This window comes from Scomber scombrus, chromosome 2 (genome assembly GCF_963691925.1).
Source record: "Scomber scombrus chromosome 2, fScoSco1.1, whole genome shotgun sequence".
Taxonomy (NCBI): Eukaryota; Metazoa; Chordata; class Actinopteri; order Scombriformes; family Scombridae; genus Scomber; species Scomber scombrus.
In genome coordinates, this window is record NC_084971.1 from 14,160,748 (window position 1) to 14,180,115 (window position 19,368).

General features: G+C 41.9%; 2 protein-coding genes across 3 annotated transcripts in view; one reads left to right on the forward strand and one right to left on the reverse strand.

Moving 5' to 3' along the window:
- ube2o (ubiquitin-conjugating enzyme E2O) overlaps positions 1-10,420 on the forward strand; it is a 45,287-nt gene extending 34,867 nt beyond the window's left edge. Inside the window, exons 13-23 of one of the 2 annotated variants that reach the window (XM_062440006.1) lie at positions 563-675; positions 826-954; positions 1,525-1,614; positions 1,713-2,037; positions 2,690-3,057; positions 3,209-3,389; positions 3,806-3,942; positions 4,103-4,306; positions 5,192-5,249; positions 6,706-7,525; positions 7,887-10,420. In XM_062440006.1, coding sequence (XP_062295990.1) covers positions 563-675; positions 826-954; positions 1,525-1,614; positions 1,713-2,037; positions 2,690-3,057; positions 3,209-3,389; positions 3,806-3,942; positions 4,103-4,306; positions 5,192-5,249; positions 6,706-7,525; positions 7,887-7,914 — 2,453 coding nt within the window. In that variant the 3' untranslated portion in view covers positions 7,915-10,420. Of the gene's footprint in view, positions 1-562; positions 676-825; positions 955-1,524; positions 1,615-1,712; positions 2,038-2,689; positions 3,058-3,208; positions 3,390-3,805; positions 3,943-4,102; positions 4,307-5,191; positions 5,250-6,705 lie in introns of both variants that reach the window. The other variant, XM_062440016.1, reaches the window with a different exon arrangement.
- A 5,993-nt stretch (positions 10,421-16,413) lies between these two features.
- The window catches only part of LOC133989144 (sphingosine kinase 1-like), a 34,652-nt gene continuing 31,697 nt past the window's right edge, over positions 16,414-19,368 (reverse strand). Inside the window, exon 5 of the mRNA XM_062428120.1 lies at positions 16,414-17,302. Within this exon, the coding sequence (XP_062284104.1) occupies positions 16,414-17,302 (889 nt within the window). The remainder of the gene's footprint in view (positions 17,303-19,368) is intronic.

Consider the following 19,368-nt stretch of genomic DNA (forward strand, 5'->3'; position numbering starts at 1 on the left):
AGTTGGACTCGATGCAACAGGTGATTCCGCCATTGTAGATAACGAGTTAGCCTTGGAATTGTGAGCAACTTTCCCTCGCGAGGTAGCAGGCTGGTTACGCGTGAAATATTGGCTTTTCTGACTCATCCCAATGTACTAGCTCGACCTACACCAAAATAAAACAAATCTATCGACGTTAACTTATTTTTTTATGAGGGTTTGGGGGAACAACAAGCTCCGCTCCGACTTAAGCAGCCATCCTGGGCGGGTGTACCACGTGCGATTTATTTTTCTAATGATTCTGTTTTTTGTTGTATTATTTCGCTTTGTTCCATTGTACTCTTTTAGACCAGGAAAGATGCAGCATGTGTTCGATTTCTGTCCCTGCAGAATGTAATGAGGTGTTTTTATTTAGGCTACTCAGCAACCTAGTGCCATAGTATCTAGGTCATTTGCTGAAACTATACCAAGTTTGTGTCGGTCAGTTAAAATGGATCTTCGCATTTAGAGGTTTCTGGTGTTCTTTGTATACTCTATTTTGCTCTCTTATCTGTGCATGTATGTGTTTGTTTGCTCAATTCAGCCCAAGCCCTCCAGGACCCAGGGGTGTATGGTGTGATCCAGTCTGGCGATCACAAGGGCAGAACATGTGTTGTTAAGTGGATCAAACTGAACTCCTCCAGTGACGACGTGGAGGTCAGTCAGGAAAACAAGAGTGTGTGTGTGTGTGTGTGTGTGTGTGTGTGTGTGTGTGTGTGTGTGTGTGTGTGTGTGTGTGTGTGTGTGTGTGTGTGTGTGTGTGTGTGTGTGTGTGTAGCCTCTTTTTATTTTTTTGCTTTTATCCAGGTTATCGGTATAGAGGAGGATGTCAGCGTGTACGACATCTCGGATCACCCAGACTTCCACTTCCGCACCACCGATATTGTCATCAGAATATGGAACTCGGAGAACGGACAGAACGACTGCGAAAATGAGGTGAGAACAATTTTGAAAAACCTGTCTTTCTCCTGTCTGTCATGTATAAGCTGTCAAGTCCTTTACATTAAGGATTTTCATGTGCCTCACTTGTATCATATGGTCACATGTAATATTTTGCCACTTATCTGCTGTTTTGTTACGGTAACTACAGTAATGTAATGGTTACATTTACAGGAAATATAAGGAAACACAGTCATGCTAGGCATAATACAAAGTTTTGTTTAGGACACTTAGTTAACGTTTTCTCTGTGCCATCTTCAGGCCATAAATGTCAAGTTTGCCTATGAACTGTTTCATAATCCAACTGGCAGATTATGTGCCTATAGGCATAGACTGTTCTGATTGTAATGATCTCATGGCTTTTCCTTCAAGGGAATGTTTAGGGAAAAGGGAAATCAATTGTAGCCCTACTCCTGGTAAGGCTTTAAGAATATCAGTCATCAGTTTCTTCTCTTCGTCCAACTGTATCTAACTAGTGTAAAAAAACATTGCAGCCTTTGTTGTTTTGTTTTTGTTTTTATAAAATAGCCTCAAACATTTTACGGTGGGTTGTTGGTCTGCCCACAGACGTCGGTAGGCCAGGTATCCAGGGTGGATGTGAGCAGCAAAGTGGAGGTAGTGTGGGCGGACAACTCCATGACTATCGTCCTGCCACAGGTAAAAGTTTTCTTTGATGAAACAACCTATTTTTTGATATTACAAAGCAAGCGTTTGGAGCTGAACAGTGTCTGAAATCTTTGTATAATCATACACAGCACCTCTATAACGTGGAGTCTGAGATCGAGGAGACCGACTATGACTCGGTGGAGGAGACGAGCAGCGTCCTGTCCACTGAGGAGTGGGAGGATGAGAGCGACAGCTGGGAGACAGACAATGGTGTCACCACTGAGGACGACAGCCACATCAACAATGCAGATGTCGCTGACACAGTGACCCCGACCCCCACACCCACTGGCAACACCACGTTCATCATCCCACCTCAAGAGGGCAACAAAGCTGGGGTCACCAGCCCCACTAAAGCAGTGTCTGGAGAGGAGGGGGAAGCGTCTGTGGCTGCCGCTAGTCCTGCTGCTGGAGGAGGTGGGGAGCTGAGCTATATTTATAATATTGTTAATTTCACTTACTGTTGTTTGTTAATAAAGCTTTACAGGATTCTCTGGCAGTCTATCTCTTTAGGCTGCAACATTCATATACATATTTACTAAGTGAGATACAGTAGAATTTGAGCTGGAATAGTGTTGCCAAAGCAGATTTTTGGTTGTGTTCACATTGTGAAACGCTAGACCATCCAGGCAACAGTGTCATCTCCTGGAGAAACAGTTATTGTTGCCATGCTTCACTGTGATTGGCTCAGCTGTTTCCAAGCTATGAGACCAGAGATATGACTGACTGAGAGGGAAGTTATTAACCACCTGTTATGATCTATATTCACCTTCACACAGCCCCTTTGGGACTTTGCACTGCTGCTCATACATGAACCAAAATATCAGTCGCTCTTGGAGACACCCACACAAGATCTATCATTGTGTGCTTTTGCAGAATGGAAGAAAGAGAAGAAAGTTTGAAGAGAAAGCAATAAAGTGATAGAAGTATGATAAAAGTACTTGCTATAGTTTAGAATTACCTTAAAAGGTAGTATTCAATTAGCTTGACATGACAAGTGAGCGTTTTGTTTTGTTAAGACTGACTTACGTGTTTGTTTGACGTGTCTCTAATTTAACGTTTTGCTCAGGAACCACTCCAGGAGGAGCTGTCAATGGAGCGGAGAAGCCCTGTAAAGATGGCGCCTCTCGAGGCTTCAGGGAGTTGAAAGAGGCCCTGAAGATCCTGGAGAGCCTTAAGAACATGACTGTGGAGCAGCTCTGGACCGGCGGCTCTCCAACCTCCCCAACCTCTGCCGAACCCGCTTCCACAGCTCATGTAGCAAGTTCGGTGACGCCCACTGCCCCCGAGAAACCAACCAAGGAGAAACGCTTCCTAGACGACATTAAGAAGCTACAGGAGAACCTGAGGAAGACGCTGGATAACGTGGCCATCGTGGAGGAGGAGAAGATGGAGGCTGTGGTGGAAGCAGGAGGGGGTGCAGGAGCAGGAACGGAGGTACATCTTAAATAAATCCTCAACATGGCATCAGCCGTTGCCATGAGTGAGCTCAGCGATTCTCAATAGTATCTTGTGTTATCCAGGTGAATATATTTTCACATTTCTTGTCACTGATTGTTTTCTTGTATGCTGGTCTGTTGCTGTTCAGGTCGAGAGAGTTGGAGAGGAGAAGCCTCAGCAGGACCCACAGACACCAGTGAGTGGACAAGAATGGCCCAGCGAGTTTCTCAGCGACACGCCTGTACTGTGCCAACAGAGCGGTGGCAAACCTGGCGTCACCTTTACCAGTGCCAAGGGAGAGGTGTTCTCTGTGCTGGAATGGGCACCAGGTGAGAAATGGGGATGTATATGTACAACTCTTTTCCTTCATGTTCTCTCTCTTCTCTTTATCGATTTTTCATTCTTTGAACCTTCCATTTGTTTTTCCTTTCCTCTCTCCACTGTCTTCTCCTTCCTTAAAGTGACAGTCTCTGTTATCTACTTTAATTGAATGAATTAAAACAGAATCAACCAAACCAGATAAGTCATTGAACTGTGCTCACAGGGTCTTATGTATATTACCAGATCATTTTCTTCAACACTCAGACAGCAGCTGCCTCCCATTTCCTTTCAGTAATTAAACTTGTCCGTCACAGACTCGCACATCCTTTAACACAATGAATTCTCTGACCATTCATGTCAAGTTGTTTGTAAAATCCAGTTTCTCCCCGTATTGCAATTAAATCACCATCTCTCTCTGCTGCAGACACACACTCCTTTAAGAAAATGGAGTTTCAGCCGGCGGAGGCCAAGAAGTTCTTCAGCACAGTGAGGAAGGAAATGGCTCTGCTAGCGACGTCACTGCCAGACGGCATCATGGTCAAAACCTTTGAAGATCGCATGGTGGGTTTCCAGTTATTAATATGACATTATTAATAATAATGATAAAACAACACCAGGGAAGAACATGAAAAAAGAAGTAGTGGGATCCTTGGGCTTTTTTGATTATGATGTACATCTTCATCTTTCTCATTTCACATTTCTACATCTTTCTCCGATATAGGATCTGTTCTCAGCTCTGATCAAAGGGCCGACTCGTACACCCTACGAGGAGGGTCTGTTCCTGTTTGACATCCAGCTGCCCAACATCTACCCAGCTGTGCCACCTCTGTTTCGCTACCTGTCTCAGTGCAGCGGCCGCCTCAATCCCAACCTCTACGACAACGGCAAGGTGTGCGTGAGTCTGCTGGGCACTTGGATCGGCAAGGTGAGTGTTTTGCAGGTTAATGTTTGTACAGAAGTGACACTGACTTGACAGCTTTCGGTTCATGTGGACAAATGTGTCTTTTTGACTTTAGTTTTACAGTTTTGGTTGTTGACTTCTAATCAAAGCAACATGGCTGAAGTGCGACATCTACCTGAACCAGTTTGTACCCATTATTTTCAACCAGATTGAATTAGTCTTAATTACAACTCGAGTAACGTAATGACGTAAAAACAAAAAAGAAAAGTAACCCCTCACACATTCAGTGTTTATTTGCATCATTTAAGTTTTTCTTGTGTTTTTGTTTAAAAAAAAAAAAAAAAAAAAAAGTAATGACAGTAACTAATTGAAGATCGTATAGTTGTGTGTGGCACATATTGTAACTGTGTATATATGATTAACTTACTAATTGAAACAACTAGTTAATCAAAAAGTTGATAAACAGAAAATTAATGCAGCTGAGGATTTGCTGCTTTTTTCTTTAATTATAAACTGAATCTTTGGGTCTTGAACTGTCGATTGGATAAAACTAGATATAGATAGATAGGCCACATGTTTGTTTTTTTCTTTTTAAAGACTAAACAGTAAATCCATTAATCAAAATATTTAAAATGTTAATATAAAGTAAGCAGAAACTACACAGCATTACTGGTTATAAACTGTGTAATATTTATGCATTATGGTTTTGCTCATTAGTATCCTTTTGTTCACAGAGCAATGCACATGTAACCATGAATCTATGTTTGGACTATAACTCATAAGCGTGCTTTGATGCTTCAGGGAGGTCTCCCACAGCGCCAGCAATCTGCAGTTCAATCACGCCTCCATTTTCCTGCTTTTCTCAAAACGTTGTGCTGAATTGTTGTTTTGTGTTATTGTGATCCACAGGGCACTGAGAGGTGGACCAGCAAGTCCAGTCTGCTGCAAGTCCTCATCTCCATACAAGGTCAGTTCACTCTCTCTCACACACACACACACACGCACACTCCTCCATTACCCTTCTCTTCTCTGCGGCTCAAAATGTTTTATTCATGTGTTCATTTGCTCAGAAGCGCAGAGTCTCACACAGTCATTCAGCTAAATGCATCTGCCTCACAGACAGACGTTACACTTTCATAAAAGTTATCTGCTATCTGGCCGGCCAGACATATTCAGCCCAGGTTTTAATTCACTTATTTGATCATATTCTCGCATTTAAAATGTGTCTTTTAAACGCACCGTGCTGGATTCACTCAGGTTCACGTTCTTCATCTGCCGACCAGATTTGGTTAAAATACCCTCCAGCACACGGTCACACAGTGAAATAACCACACTGAACATACCACTACTATCTGTTGACATGATTGGTTTTAAGTTGACTCCTCTGGCATAAATCTCATACAACACAAAGTGATTGTTTAATTTATAGAATCGAAAGGAAAAGAAAAAGAAGATCAAGATTTGTTTTTAATTATATAATACCTGAAATGAGTCAGAAATAAAAAGGGATACAAGGCAGACAGCGTGCAGGAACAGAACAACAGCCTACCAAACCGAGCAGAGCTTGTCTTCAGTGGCTGTAACACTAAGTTAAAAAAAAGCAGATTCAGTCCTTTGATCAGAAACATGGCATTTATAATTTATGTACAGAAAAAAACTCAAACGTGGAGAATATAATAGTGTAAAACCACTCTGCATATGTGGATCATAGAGGATAAAACACACTTGCTGCATCATGTAGACTCATGTCATTTAATGTCTGACTTACACTGGACACACCGAAAACAGGAAAAGTAGTTTGTCAGCAGTAACAGCAGTGTCCGTCTGTGGAGCCAATGTGCAAATTTTGCAGTTTTTCTGGAGCAGTGACGCTCATCAGTGTTTTGGAGGTAGATAAACAGGACAGTGGCACGACACTTCAACCCTCGATGACGTGCTTCTCTATGCATCATCTCTTGCATTTCCCTTAAAAAAAATGTTCACCACAGATGAACCTCTACAACTGTGACTTGTGTGCGATCAGGATGATTAGGGTGGTTGTAGATTAGAGTGTCATCAACATATTGTTTAATTACTATTAGTGCAAAAACAACAAGCATCGCACTTAACCTTTATGGTCCCTAAATGCAAGCAAAGTTTACTGTGATCCTTACATCAAAATGATATTGTATTTGTTTTGATACTGCCCTAAAATCTACTTAGTTTTAATCTAAGAATGTGTGATGTCAGTGTGGTGGAAACACCCCAGACCAGTTTTGAAGTTCACTCATTACTGACTTAAAACACTAAAACTGGCTTCACCACCTGTATCTTGACTTTTGTTTCTTCTTTCTTGGTTTAATCAGGTTTTCAATGTATGAAATTATTAGCCTGGCTTTGATAATAAACTCACACCTACTGAACCGCATGTATGTTTTCTGCAGGCCTTATCCTCGTCAATGAGCCTTACTACAATGAGGCTGGCTTCGACAGTGACCGAGGCCTACAGGAGGGATATGAGAACAGCCGCTGCTACAACGAGATGGCCCTGATCAAGATGGTCCAGTCTATGACGCAGCTCCTCCAGAATCCCGTGGACGTTTTCAAGCAGGAGATCCAGGAGCACTTTGTTTTGAACGGCTGGCGGCTCGTCCACCGCCTTGATGCGTGGCTTGAATTGAACGATGCTGTTGAGAGGAGTCACGCAGCACACGTGTCCTCCAGGCCTCACCACTCCAAGGAGCGACCTTCATCTGTGGAGCCTTTGGATGAACAGCTGCCTCTAGGATCAGTGTCAGTGGCCCACAGCAGCCCCTGTAAGCCTGGGGAGGAGGGGGTCACAGGAGCAGGTGTCACCAGTATTATGGAGGAGGAGCTGGAGGATTCAGGGCTGAGCCCCTCCACTACAGCGGCCTCTCAGCAGGAGCTGAGCCAGAACTCAGACTGCGACAGCACCCAGGGTAACACCTCTCTGGGTGGTGAAAATAAGGGCTCTGGTTCTGTAGTCTGCAGTGGGACGTCAGAATCAGGTTCTGCCACGGTTGGGGCAGGAGGGGCGGGCTCCACAGGAAGCCAGCCAGTGGTGCGACCAAAGAAACGGAGAAAGAGCTACCGGAGTTTCCTCCCGGAGGGCAGTGGCTACCCGGACATCGGCTTTCCGCTCTTCCCGCTCTCTAAAGGGTTTGTGAAGAGCGTTCGAGGTGTGCTGAAGCAGTACCGAGCTGCGCTGGCCACCGCTGCCATCCCCGATCACATAGAGGACAAGTAAGTGCCTCCTCACCTGCTCCCCAACACACCCCTGCACTGTTCCCTTCGCTTTTACTCCTCTTCTACCTTTTCATCTGCCTCAAGCTGTAGAGGAGGATCCATTACTTGTCTGGAGGGGGCTACAACTTTCTTCTGTACGCCTGTTCAGAGCTGCACTGTGCCCCCAGCACTGCCCACAGTTTTTCTCTTTGCCTCCATTTCTTAGTCTTTACTGCCCCAACTCCACAACGCTTTGCCTTTTTTTTCCCCACAATTCCTCTCGAACAAACCATGACAGCAGGAGAGCAGCACCTTTCATCAGGAGAGTGAGCAAGTCCTGGTTTGGATGCGACCTGATAATGTATTTGTTCTCCTTCAGTGTCCCTGCAGATATGTGCGACGGATAAAGGGCGGTGGACCTCACAAGCACTCTGTCACGCAGAAACGCTCATCTCTCATGGACGCTTCACGCAGGTAAACACACAGAGCTTCTCCTGGAGGCAGATTTTTTCTTGGCCTTACCGGGACTTGAACTTGAGTGGCCAAGTGATGTGGATGCAAAAAAGGACTGAATGATATGAAAAATCTGTGCCATGAACCCTTCTCCACCTCCCTCATCCACATAGCAGCCTCCATCATATGGGCGGGGATTTGCTGGATCACCACCGCCGTCTCAATCAGGCTGAAAAACGTCACGCAGACTGGTGATTTTCGCTATATTTCAGACGAGTTCAAAGACGGCTGGGTTCCACTGAAAAACTGCAAAGCCGAGCTTTCCTGGCTGCTGGGTCAACTGCGGCTATCTGTAGCACTACTGATACACTTGCTGTACCATCCTGCACTACAACAAACACATGGACAATCTGGTCTTGGGAGATGTGACGCCATATGAATAAATATGCCAACCAGAAGGACTCTTTAAATAGAAATCACTGGTTGTACGCTTTCTGCCAAATTCTCTTTTTCCACAAAAACACACTCACACAAATATTCAAGTAGAACGTACTGAATGTCAGTAAAACTGCCAACCACGACAGCTTCGCCACTTCTTCCACGACACTTGCTGTTATTTCCCTTCGCCAATCACTCGCAACCGAACCACGCAGCAAAACATCGAGTGACAAAGTTTACACGCGGATCACCTCTGGAGGTCACACAGCTGGAGCTGATTTGGTGTGTAGAAACCAGTCAGGTGGCGTCATGTGAAGCTTCACAAAGCCGTCGCCTCCACGTACAAAAGTTTAAATCGCTCTCTGAGGAAGTTAGCAAAGTCAGCGGTGTTTCGATGCGTTAGACGTCATTGCACTCAGAGGCTGAAATGTAGGTTTCAGACTGGAGTTTTACCCACAATGCTCCACTCCTCCCTCCAGGCTTCACTCGGTGGGCGACGGAGGTGAATCCACATCACTGCAAATGACACAATTTAAAGAATTAAATAGAGAAAAAAAACGATACCTGCATCCATTCCGTCATCTCATGTCAACATGTTGCCTTACTTGAATTGTTCTTAATGATCTCAGACCATCGTGTACAGAGCTGCTTGTGTCACGCTTTAGACATTAACCCACACCGGCCTAAACACACACTCGAAGACCACTAAAGACCACTAAAGCCGCGCTCCAGTGTTTTTCCTCCTTCAATAGTGCAGATTTTAATCATCAGTCTCTCACACCGCGGCCATTGATGTATTCCTTTTCTCCAAATTGCACGTGCAGAGTTTAATCACATTACAAACCACAGCAAGTGTGACGCTGAAGATTTGTTGATATAATTATGATCGATTTATTATTTTCTATTCTGTGTTGTTGGGTTTTTTTTCCTGATTCCAGCTCCTTATCCCACGAAGATGTCTTGTATTTTACTTGAACAAAGAACTTTGATGCTGAAGAGTGTTTCTGAATGAGAGCACGTTGTGCCATTGTGAAACTATGAGTGATGGGAGAGGATAAAAACCATGAGTCAAGAGTTGCTGCATTTTAAAGAGACTTAAAAAACAAAAAGAGGTCATGAATGAAGGTATTTTGTTTTGTCTTCCAGCCCCCCCCCCCTCCTCCCAAAATCCCCACTATCCACTCCTAAACTGGCATTCCTGTACCATATGTGGCAATCAGGCTTCCATGACATTTTGTCCTCTTCCTGGATTTTACTTCATTTATTTCACTGCCTTTAATGCTACAGAGGGAGATGTGTCGTCTTCTTCACTGGCTGCTGTAGCTGTAGCATGTAGCCTTGTCTGCTTTCTTGTCTTTCTTTCTTTTTTTCTGCACCCCTTCCCTCCCCCTTCCTACATGCTGCTGTTTGTAAAATGTCACCGTCTCAATTCTCGGAAGAGTGTGTTTTTTTCCCCACCTTTTCTCCTAAATTCAGAAAAAAGTAAGGACCAAAGAGTGACAGTGTTTTGGAAAGTACACACACACACACACACACACACACACACACAGCTCCACCAAGAATTGAGAGGTGACTTTATTGCCCCATTTTTCACCCTCCTTTGTTGACACTCGCAGAAACAGAAAATGTGAAGCTATCTCGCTAGATCTGGAAGCAAAGTCGGGCAGGATATTAAGCACATGATGCTATGTACAATTTTCTGTGTATGTGTGTATATTATTCAGATTTAAACCATTATTATTAATTATTATTATTATCATTATTATTATTATTATTATTGCGAGAAGTTTGTTTTACAGCCAAAGCATGTAACATGTTGCTTTAAGCCTTTTGAATGGGCTACACACAAGACTTGACTGTATGATGTCTACATTTCCACAGTGGCCTGTTATTGATATATTAAAAAAAAGAACTAATAAAGTTATGATTTGTAGCCTGATTCCCTCTGTACAGACATCATGACTATATTGAAATCTATCAATACAAACCGTGTATATTTAACACAAACTTAAGTTCTAACAAGTCACGTGGACGCTTGGGGCAAACAGTATATGTACAAAATACTGAGTGTGTATTGTACTTATGGTTTCATTTTTTTATTGGTTAACATTTGTTGCGTTAAGACAACTGTATAGTGATGTATTAAACTTTGCAAGCAGTACCATAGTAACATTGTGGCTTTTAATTATTTGGATCCCTAATTAGCTGTTGTGTGGACTGCAATGAAAAAAAACAGAAAAAACACGGCAGGCAGGCTGTTTCTCATCCATTTTATTTTTTCAATCAAAAACACTAATAGAAAATTACAGACATTTGTCTAATGGAAAAATAGATATCTCTTTGAATACAGAATCATTCAATCTTCAGTGTGCAAGAAGAAAATTAAAAACGACGGCAACAGTTCAGGAGCAGCAGGTAAAGACTTAAAATCAACAGTCGGAGTCTCGTTTGTCCATCAGGTCCTTCATCATCTGAGACTTTATTAGTCTGATTAAACTGGGAAAACCCGGCTGACCCTCATTTGGATTTTCAATGACACTGTATCACACACAGAAATTGGATTCTGTCTGAAGGTTGTCGCTCCAATTTCTTCTCCCCCACAAGCAATTAAGAAGTTATTTGATTCAAAGTTATTGATGATGAGGTCGCACCATGGCGATAGAGATGCATATTCACAGAAAAGCACAGTGCCAGAATAACATTAATTACACAGAATATCATATTTCTAACATAAGGACAGATGCTTTGTTTTCATATCAAAATATTTTGACGGAAACTTCAGTTTGGCCGATGTTGCCCATTTCCTCCAAGCACATTCAAGTTTTTTTTTTTTTAAATGGTGGTGTGAAATGATAAACGAGTGAGCGCACCACCGTGTTCAAGCCAGCGGGAGGCAGCACAGTCAAGGCACATCAAACAGAAAAGGACCACTGCATCACTCACAGCAAAACTGACTATACATAGAAAGAAACCGATGAAAGTGGTCTGAGCTTGCACCAAAGAAGCTGAGCAGTGGTTCCCAACCTGCAGGCCAAACAAAAATCTTGAGGGGTCATAGGACTGAGAAGCAAAAAAATATGTTTCTGCTGCACAAAGTTGTGTATATTTTTTCACCTGAATTACTGGATCATTTTACATCCCAGGGGTCCTAAAATCTCTTCTGACCACCACTCAGTGTTATTTGCAACCTGCGAGTCATAAATTAACATAATGGATTTGTTTTAAGGGATCACAGGTCAGAAAGGTTGGGAACCGCTGCGTTGGATTTATGTCCATTTTTTAACAGTCGAGTGCCTGACCTCAGTTGTGCTGCTTCAGACCAAAAACCGCAGTGAAAAAATGAAATAAGCGTGTCTTCAAGTACTGTTTCCATTTTATGTGCTTGTCACTCTTCAGCTGAATTCCTGTTGCAGAGTCACTCATGAGTAAACGTTTCAACTAAAAAAGCGCCTGTGTGTAACTAAAATCTCCCTCGTCCCTCCAAGGCTGCAAAAACTACATTGGCAACAAACGTACTTTGTCCAAATGTACGACAGAATGTGCAAAGTCATGAACAGAGGAGTACTTCTTTAAAGGAAATACATTTAGGTTTTTCTTAGTTAATTCTTAACAGTGTCGATTGTAGTCATGGCATGATGGTTAAAGCATTTTTACTGTTTTATTACTTTCAAAATCCCACCTTTCTGGTTGTTCTACATATTTAAAATGACAAACGGCGGTTAGATGTCACGTTTATGTTGGCCCTAACCCTCCACTTTCTCAGCTGCTGTGTGTGTTGATGTTGCAGGTATGAAACACACCCTTCTCCTCACAGCATCAGAACTGTCTGCTGATCTCTTGTAGTGAGGAGGAGGAAGACGAAGGGCGCCATGACAGGAACACAATGCCGCCTACCTCATGCAGCATTTACAAGTCAATATCCCCCCTCCTCTTCCTCCTCCACCCTCCCTTCTCCAGCTACACCCTGCACTCATCAACATGCTGTTTAACCAGCTTCGACCTCTCAAACCATTATTCTTAAGGCATGATTACTCAAAGCTCATTTCACTTGATTCACACAGGCAATGATTTTTAACGTCTTCGTGTCCAGATCTGATCTAAATTAAATAAGAAATAAAATAAACACATTCAACATAAATTAAAAAGAATCGGAAACATTTAAAAATCTGACTTTGCTGCACTCTTAGTCCTCATTTCCTCTCTGTGACTTAAAGCTTAATGTTAAGGACACCTAGGTGAACAGTAATAAATCTACCATAGGGACATGCTGGGACTGCTCTGCAGAGCACTGCAGTGCTCAAAGCAGCGAATGGATGGATAAAAGCAGGAGAGAAAGAGGAACTGTGGTTTGTTGGGATGGAGGGATAGAGGGAAGATGCAGCTGTGGAGAACATTGAGGCACTAAAACCCATCAATCACCCGACCAGAAACCCACCACCCAACACTTTTTCACTTATCATCAATCTGTGATGCTCAGCCTCAGGATCAAGACGCAGTTATTTATTTCTCTAATGTTTCCACTTTCATATCAACTCCAGTTCCTTGCATTACTGCCTGTAAACTGGTCTGTGATTTACCCAGTTATCACAAAATAAGAGAAAGCAGCTCAAAACAAACTAATGGTCAGTTCACTCAAATTTCACATAATGTTCTCTCATACCTGTAAATGAATACATTCATGCAGACAGTTTTATTAACCCAAGTTTTTTGATCTGTCTTTTAAATTTTGGCTGCGCTTCAACACAACTGAGACAGGAGTTTTTTGTTTGTGGTCGTAATAGAATTGAAATATTACCCTTAATTATGCATTTATGCAAAAAAGAAGATGCTAAATAAACAAAATTTAAGTCCAATTTTAAACTTCTGAGATTGTTATATCAGTCTTTCAAAACAATTATGTAAAAAAGATTTTAAAAATACATGAGCAACATGTCACTATGTACAATAAGACATCACTAAATATTTTTCTGTCAATCCTTCAGTCACCTCTATTGTTTTGGGAGTAGAGGGAGAAATCTCAAACTGATATATCAAAACATTTTCAAATAAAACTAAAACTGTCTGGATACCACAATAGGTACGAGAGAAAATATGTTTATATGCATAATGGTGTAATTTGTATGAACTTACCCTTTAACTGGTGGGATTTTTCCATCACAGATATCTGCTGTGGTACTGCTAACAAGATCTGCATTAAGACTTTCCCTTTAAATCATCTGACAGACATGAATCTGTTTACATGTTAAATGACAGTAACATGATCGGTTTAGGAAACCAAGACCGAGCTAGCGAGGCTTTAAGGCAAAAAATATGAAACAGTCTGGATCTGGAACTCTGGTGCTCTGATGAGAGACCACAGAAATATATATAACAAAACAAATACACGAGTACAAAATCTGAGAGCAGACCAGTTAAACAAGCTGCAGGATCTCCAACAGTGCAGGTATGAAGAATAACATGCCAATATTCTATACAAGTGGTCCGATGTAACAATGAATTACGCAATGTACTTTGTTGGGATCCGGGTTATTTTCTGTGTGCCATGTTGGATCAGAAGAGCACCATCGTCCCAGACTCGACATACTGACCCATCATCAATTCAAGTTAGTGACTTTTGGCCTTAACAGAGAGTTTGAGGCTCTGTGTGTTGGAGAAAAAATAACAGTAGCAAAGCCTGATCGCCTCTGTCCAAACCAGGGCAATGACAGCACGCAAACACACACACACACACACACAAACACAGTCTGCATACTACTGCAGAGGAGCCATGAAAGCATAAATCCTGTTGCATAAGATGCTGTAATTCATGTTGATATGTCAGCTACAGCACAAAGAAGAAATAATCTCCGTGCAACGATAAGATGAGATACTGGAGGCTGAAAATGGTGATGGATTTACTTTCAGTGGAGGTTCAACGCTTGAAAAGTGTGTCTGTATGTGTTTGTGTTTTATCAGTAAAGAGATGCTGATGTATCTAATGCAGTACGGTCAATAATGGACATGGAGACCCAAAGCGTTTAATATTAAATTATAGAGGAATGAAACTGAAATAATCCAAATATGAAGAAAGTTTCATACATAGGATTATGAAAATTAAATGGAGGGAGAAAAGCAGACCGCTGTTCTTTCTTGGGTCACATTGTACCTTTCTCTGTGTCTCCACGAGGCCGTTGTCAGGGGGAACAGGCGGTAAAGTATGACAAGGACTCTCTGTGCTGTGACTTGGGCCAAGGTTGACTGCGACACACAAGTCCTTATCTGGACAGATGAGACGTTTAACGAGGCATGCAGACAACTCTCCCACAGACTTTATGTGACATTTGACTGTCTTTGATTAGTAACTGTTGTCTCATTGATCGATCAAGTTTGTCAATAAATTATTTGCTTTGAGTTTCTGAATTAGCAAGTCCAATGTTTCTACAACACCAATTAATCTTTAAATCTAAGCTCATTGAAATGACATGTGATTTCATCCTGTTTCTTTCCAAAATAACTGCATTTATTTGAGGTTATTTTATTTGCTGCCTTTTCCTTTAATGACCATTTTTTAAGTGTCCCATAAACAAGTTTTCTCATTAAGTTTTGTTAAGATATTTCACCAATGAGTCTGAATCAAAATGTGTCGATCACAGCTGTAAAACTGACAAACTAAAACTTTGATAGTTGTTTCTTTGGTCATGAATATTTAATGATATAGACACATTCTTTGATTTCAAATCAAGCTTTAAAGGACCAGTACGTAATATATTTACTATACTAACTCATAAAATTACTGTTACATGTTATCAGAGATTAACTAAACATGCTAAATTGCATTACTGGCTTCTGTGACTATAATATTACAGCCAGTATGTCCACCACCATGAACTGCGGTGTTAAGTGGTTGTGGTCATTTCACATATTTTTGTGAGGTTGTCAGGTTGACGCACATTTCGACACCCCAGATATGAAACACTGGCACACAAACTGCAGAGTGCTGCAGCCATGGAAGCAAGCAAACAAACTGGGTCAACTCAGGAGGTGGTGGAAGGAGACAACTCTGTCCAATATTTTGAATTTGGACTGCAGTACCCATTTTAAACCCCTACTGTTATTTACTTTCTCCTTTAAATGGATATAACATTTAATTAACAAATGTCTGCAAAATGTCAAACAAAGCCTTTAATCGTAAATGATGACAAACACAGTCAATGATGTGATTGGCTGTCTGCTCAGTGGGACAAAATCAAAAGCCAATCAAAACTGTGACTACAGATTATTTTCCTTATTGATTCATCTGCTGATCATTTTCTGGATTCATTGTTTTGTCAATTAAATGTCAACAATATCGTCTCAAGGTGGCATCTTGAAATGTCTTGTTTCAGCTGATCAACAGTCTGAAATCCTATAAAGTTTAATATCATGTAGCATGAAGCATTAAAGTTTAATAAATCCTCCAATCAGCAAATGTCTGGCAATTTTCTTTAAAAAAATGAGACACTTACTGATTAATTTTCTGTCAAATAATCAATTAAATTACTTATTGTTGCAGTTCTACAATCATTTTGGAATAAAATGATCATGGAGAAAATTACATGTTACAAAAGCATTTGTAGTTTGAAATAAAAATGACACTAAACTTATGAATAGGATGAAATCACATTTCATAATAAAGAGCTAAGTTTGAAAAATGTTTTCATTATTATTTTAGTTTTGTGTTTTTATTTTTTAGTTTATCGTCATTTATTTAGATGATTTATTTTAAAATGTCATTTATTTATTCATTTATTTATTTATTTGTTTGTTTATTTAATACTAAACACTTTGGCTCTCCGTACACTTTCAGCCAACATCACCACATTTTCTAATGAAACAAGTTTTCTTTGTACCGCTGAGAGTTGAACAGCAGCAGCTAAAAGTGAATCAGTCTTACATCCTTCACTTTGCTCCTATACCTTGAACACTAAAATGTGTTTACTGGGTTTGTTTGATTCCACGTCGTCGGCCTTTAACAGCAGAGCTGATGTTTGTTCAATTCATCCAGTGATTAATCTCGCCAGCCCTCTGTGTACTTCTGCTTGCAGTGGCCCGTACTCCACCACCTCCCCATCTACTGTAATTATCCCTTTGGGTGAATACGGCTCCAGCCTGAGCGCCCGCACCTTTGTGTACACCAGATGTTGACAGCTTGTAGCCATATGTGCACCTTTCTCCATAGCTAGGAACAGCCTCAGCAGAGCAGTACGGGATATTCCCGCTCTGACATAGAAAAGGTGGATGGCGCCGTCGTCCGAGATGGCGCCTGGTGCTGCCAGCAGGTCCTCTGCCAGGTGGGACTGGTACATGGCCAGCATGAGGACAAAGTCTTCCTCTGGCACCACCACCCAGTCGCTGGGCAGCGGCTGGTCAAGAGGCAGCAGCAGCGAGTCAGGCGGGCCAGCGAGGGCTTTAGTGGCACTTCGGGAAGGCGTGCTCTCCGTCCTCCTCACTTTGAAGGAGTTGTTGGAGTGGCAGGAGTTGTGGAAGGTGTTGCGGAGGGGAGAGTCTTTGGACGGGCAGTTCAGGGGAGATGCTGGACACAGGGAGGAGGCTTGATTGTTGCGGTGCGGTCTCATGTTATTTCTCAAACCTCGCCGGTTGTTGCAGTCATCGGTGACGGGCAGATACGACAGCTTGCCCTTGTAAACGCGGAGAGAAGCCAGCCTCACCAGCGTACCGACGGTGAACCGGGCGGCTCCGACGTGACGGTACTTCTCACTCTCGATGTCAACGTCCGCTACGAAGCCCCAGGCCAGGGAGAGGAAGGAGAAGAGCCGGGTGCTGGAGGAGAGATGGATGGAGACCAGGTCCATTGGGGATACTAGACCTTTACAGAGCAGGAAGCCACAGCTGACCAGGAGCTCCTCACTGGATACCGGCGAGGATCTGCAGAGACAACAGAACGATGAGTTAGTCAGAACAGACAGAGCTGGACTTCTTGAACACATCTAACCTCAGCGATCTGCTGCTTCGAAAGAGACATCTGAACTATCGTGATATCAGTTACAGTACATGTGACTGGAGGTCATTCATAGCAGTGACTGATGTTGTTGGGATGGGATGTTCAGAGAATAAAGTAAGAAATCATGAAAGTCAGACAACAGAGTAAAAATGATGCCTTTATGGAAAAATATTGAGGTCCATTTAGTAGCGTAGATGTTCACATGATCGCAAGTCTGTAGATCTTTAAATTTCCCTTTTTGCTGATCATAAATCGTTTAAGTTCTCAACATCTGTTTAATAGTTAAAACTGCATCTGATGATGAGGATCATGATATATGATTAAAAGCTTCTTATAAAGCTCATTTAGCATATCAAAATGTTAAACATATTACTAAAAAAACCTGAAGAAAGAATGACCGAAAGGAAACTAAACTGAAACTCTTGTTTTTTCTGCCGCTGCAGCACAAAGTAGCAACATGCAGCTTGATTTTTAAAATAAAACAAACACCACAGAATTGCTTCTATCTCAGGGTCCATTTACTCAATATATCTTACCAGAAGCACTTGAATGTGTGACAGGTAGTGTTTACAGCTTCAGGCTTAGAAGTAGGAGCTTGTATTTAAGGCAGGAGCTCTGCTCTCATTAGCCTAAATGGGCAAATGTCTCTAAAGATACAGTAAATCCGGAAACCGGTGTAGGGCTACACCTAACAATTACTTTCATTATCAATTAAGCAGTCAATTATTTTTAAGATTAATCTGTTCAAGGCTTCATTTCCAACCACCAGTTTTGTCAGACCAACAGCTTACAAGAAAAATAAAAAACAAAATCAGCAAATTCACATTTTCAGAAGCAAAGAAACAGCATATGTTGATCATGTTTCCTCAATAAATCACAGATATGATCAAACATGATCAAATATGACACAATTTGTGAGTGTTTTTCAGTCTACGGTTAAGAACCCGGTTTTCTAAAGTAAGATGTCGATATGAAAATAAAAACAAGTAGGCGCAGTTCATGTTTTTGGGTTGGGAAGTGGGTCGAGGCTGTCTGTGTTTTGGGGGCTGAAGAGGAGTGTTATACAATCCTGGGATAACTGTGACCTTATTTCATAATTGTAACTACACAGAGGGGAGAGAACAGGTAGATGTGGTGTGTGTGTGTGTGTGTGTGTGTGTGTGTGTGTGTGTGTGTGTGTGTGTGTGTGTGTGTGTGTGTGTGTGTGTGTGTGTGTGTGTGTGTGTGTGTGTGTGTGTGTGTGTGTGTGTGTGTAAGAAGGGGGGGGGGGGGTCCCCCAATAAAACCAGGAGGCTGAGGGACAAATCTTGGGGGTGGGACAGAATCAGCTTATGGGCCTTCAGACATGACAGGCCAGTGAGACAACAAAGACAACCCCATCTGGGAGAATGGAGACAGGGGTGGAAGGTCAAGATAACGCCTCTCTTTGTCACACATACACACACAAACACACACATACACACACACAGATTTGCCTGCTGTTACCACCAACAGTCAATTACATCGATGACTGGACGTCTCAGTGGAGTTCACTGGCTGTGGCCTGCAGATATATCCATATTTATCATCCTGGATTTATCCTCCAGTCTGTCCAAATAGTCTCATCTACATTTCCACGGCTCAGCTTCTTTCTAATCTTTGTTTAATAAAAAGGTCAAGAAATAATATGACTTCCATCTCGTCTCCCTCCCGCTGTTTCATCTCTTTTACTGCACCTCAGAATCACTGGTGGAAAGTGCTGGTGGAAAACTCAAGTTTATATTTTAATTTTATGATACTTCATAATTCTACCTCACTACATTTCAGAGAAAAATCTACTTCTAGTTTTTACTGCACTACATTTATTTTGCAGCTATAGTTACTGGTTTCTTTCAAATTAAGACTGTACATGAAGAAACATTGTTGAAGATTAAATGAGTGGTTTCCAACCTTTTCGGCTTATGGCCAAATCCCAAATTTGTCTCAGGGGGATTTACAATCTGTGCAGCAG